The sequence below is a fragment of the Notothenia coriiceps genome, unplaced genomic scaffold (assembly GCF_000735185.1).
Source record: "Notothenia coriiceps isolate Sejong01 unplaced genomic scaffold, NC01 NC01_scaffold00037244, whole genome shotgun sequence".
Lineage (NCBI taxonomy): Eukaryota > Metazoa > Chordata > Actinopteri > Perciformes > Nototheniidae > Notothenia > Notothenia coriiceps.
Genome location: NW_011369945.1, coordinates 5,014,224 through 5,015,344, shown reverse-complemented (window position 1 = coordinate 5,015,344; position 1,121 = coordinate 5,014,224). Strand labels below are relative to the sequence as shown.

General features: G+C 42.9%; 1 protein-coding gene across 1 annotated transcript in view; it reads left to right on the top strand.

Moving 5' to 3' along the window:
- Positions 1–1,014, top strand: part of ecel1 (endothelin converting enzyme-like 1) — a 12,196-nt gene extending 11,182 nt beyond the window's left edge. The window contains exon 3 of the mRNA XM_010794174.1: positions 895–1,014. Coding sequence (XP_010792476.1) covers positions 895–1,014 — 120 coding nt within the window. The remainder of the gene's footprint in view (positions 1–894) is intronic.
- Positions 1,015–1,121: the final 107 nt, after the last annotated feature.

Here is a 1,121-nt window from a genome sequence, read left to right as displayed (position 1 = left end):
CTCGCGGGGGGGGGGGGGAAATCGCAATGTCAGTTTTTTCCAATATCGTGCAGCCCTATGCTGTGTTGAAGAAGCCCCTAAACTAGAGATCAAGTCCATTTACTCTTATTACTGAGTTAATAAACCACGTGAGAAATAGAGTCATTTTCTCATAGACTTCTACACAATTTGAGTTTTCTGCTTCTCTTCTTAAGTTGTAAGACAAACCCCCAATTATTCATATATATTTTACTCTAAATACACATACTAAATGAACCATAATGTAATGAAGAAGACTCTAAACTAGAGATCAAGTCAATAAACTCATCAGGAAAATGTTTACTGAGTTAATAAACAAGTGAGAAGTAAGGTAGTAAGGTAATGTTCTCATAGTCTTCTATACAATTAGACGTGCTGCCCCCTGCTGGATATAAGAGATGATGCAGGTTTAAGGTATTTTTGCCATTGGCTTCACTTTCAGACCCAAATGTTTCTGTTCATAAATACAGTTAGAAGTAGGCCTACTTTCTCATAGACTTCTATGCAATTAGACTTTTTGGTAACCAGAGAATGGTTTAAGGTATTTTCCACATTAGCTTCACCTTTCAGATCCAGAATTTGCAGTTTCTTTCCTTTTTCTCCCGACTTTCTCTTTTAATTCAAACTTGACTTCACTTTGACTCCCTTTCTCCTGCCTCCCCTCCTTTCTTCCTTTAATCCTTCCCTTCCCTCCCTCCTCCTCCTCTATCAATACCCGTCTCCCTCTCCTCTCCCATCAATCCACCTGTTTTCCCCTCTGTCCCGCTGTGCTTTTGTTATCCCGTCCACTCTGCCACATGTCACCATGTCAGCGTCCATTACTGATGAGCTCCGGCTCCTCTATTAGCGCTGATGTCGTTGTGCTTTTTTCTTCAGATCCTGGCAGCGTACAAGGCTCTGATGGAGCGTTTGCTAAGCATGCTGGGAGCTCACAACGCCACGCAGAAGTCCAAGGAGATTATACATCTGGAGACACGTCTGGCAAATGTGAGCTGAGTGTGTGTGTGTGTGTGTGTGTGTGTGTGTGTGTGTGTGTGTGTGGCCTAGCATTACTATCCTTGTGGGGACCTAAATCTGTTTACACAGTCACGTGCGGGGACTGG